The sequence below is a fragment of the Egretta garzetta genome, unplaced genomic scaffold, assembly GCF_000687185.1.
Source record: "Egretta garzetta isolate BGI_Z169 unplaced genomic scaffold, ASM68718v1 scaffold140, whole genome shotgun sequence".
Taxonomy (NCBI): Eukaryota; Metazoa; Chordata; class Aves; order Pelecaniformes; family Ardeidae; genus Egretta; species Egretta garzetta.
The window spans coordinates 306,136-307,078 of record NW_009258376.1 but is presented as its reverse complement, the minus strand read 5'-3'; the positions used below and the strand labels follow the sequence as shown (position 1 = coordinate 307,078).

At 61.2% G+C, this 943-nt stretch overlaps 1 protein-coding gene across 1 annotated transcript in view; it reads right to left on the bottom strand.

Moving 5' to 3' along the window:
* Positions 1–17: 17 nt before the first annotated feature.
* STUB1 (STIP1 homology and U-box containing protein 1) overlaps positions 18–943 on the bottom strand; it is a 2,976-nt gene continuing 2,050 nt past the window's right edge. Inside the window, 1 exon segment of the mRNA XM_035895562.1 lies at positions 18–876. Within this exon segment, the coding sequence (XP_035751455.1) occupies positions 751–876 (126 nt within the window). The 3' untranslated portion in view covers positions 18–750.

Genomic DNA, 943 nt, shown 5'->3' with positions numbered 1-943 from the left:
TTGTTTGTTTGGTTTTGGTTTTTTTTGTGGTTTTTTTTTTTTTTTTTTTTTTTTTTAAAGGGATTTCAATAAAAGGAAGAAGAACTTTAACCCAGGCGGTTGTTTGCAGGGACTCACACTCCCAGCAGGTGAGGGGAGGCGCAAGCCAGTCCCTTCCAGCCCCAGGGCAGTTGTTTCCCAGGAAAAGCCAGTGGGCAAGTCGGCATCCACAGCGGGAACGTTGGTGTCCCTCCCCGGCAAGTGGCTATTTACAGGAATGAGGGGAACGGGACCCTGGCCAAGGCAGGAGATGGAAGGAGGAGGAGACCACTGTGTACACGGGGAGGGGAGCGGGCCAGGCAGCACCAGGCGCTCCTCCCGGCACCTCCCCGGAGCAGGACGTGATCTTTGGGGTCTGTCAGCTGCCATAGCCAAGGGGGACGCTGTTCCCCAAGCGATGAAGATGTTGGTGAGACCTTCCAGGCCACCGTGAAGAGCCAGCCTTCTCCAAACCACCGGGCAGGTCTTCCTCCAAGTGCTGTGGTCTGGGAGGAGCTGGTGGAGAGGGGAGCATGGGGAGCCTTCGTGCCCACCCGGCCGCTGCAGTTCCTCGGGAAGGGGAGATGGCAACGCACCCTCGCCCAGCGCTGCTGCTGGGTCTCTGGGCACCCGGAGCGGAGGGGGGAACAGCCGGAGAGCGAGTAAGGCATGGTGCCAGCCCGGTGAGAGCCGCCGGGGCGGGGGGGCCCTGGGGAAGCCAGAGCCGCCCCCTCAGTAATCCTCCACCCAACCGTTCTCCGAGATGAATGCGTCTATCACCTCCTTCATGGCGAGGTTGGGGATCAGCTGGTCCTGGGTCAGGGGACTCCGCGTCACCGGATCGAAATGACCCACGCGCTGCAAGGGAGGAGATGGCCATGAACCGGTTACGCCACGTGCCCGGCCTTGGCCCTGGGGCGCATGC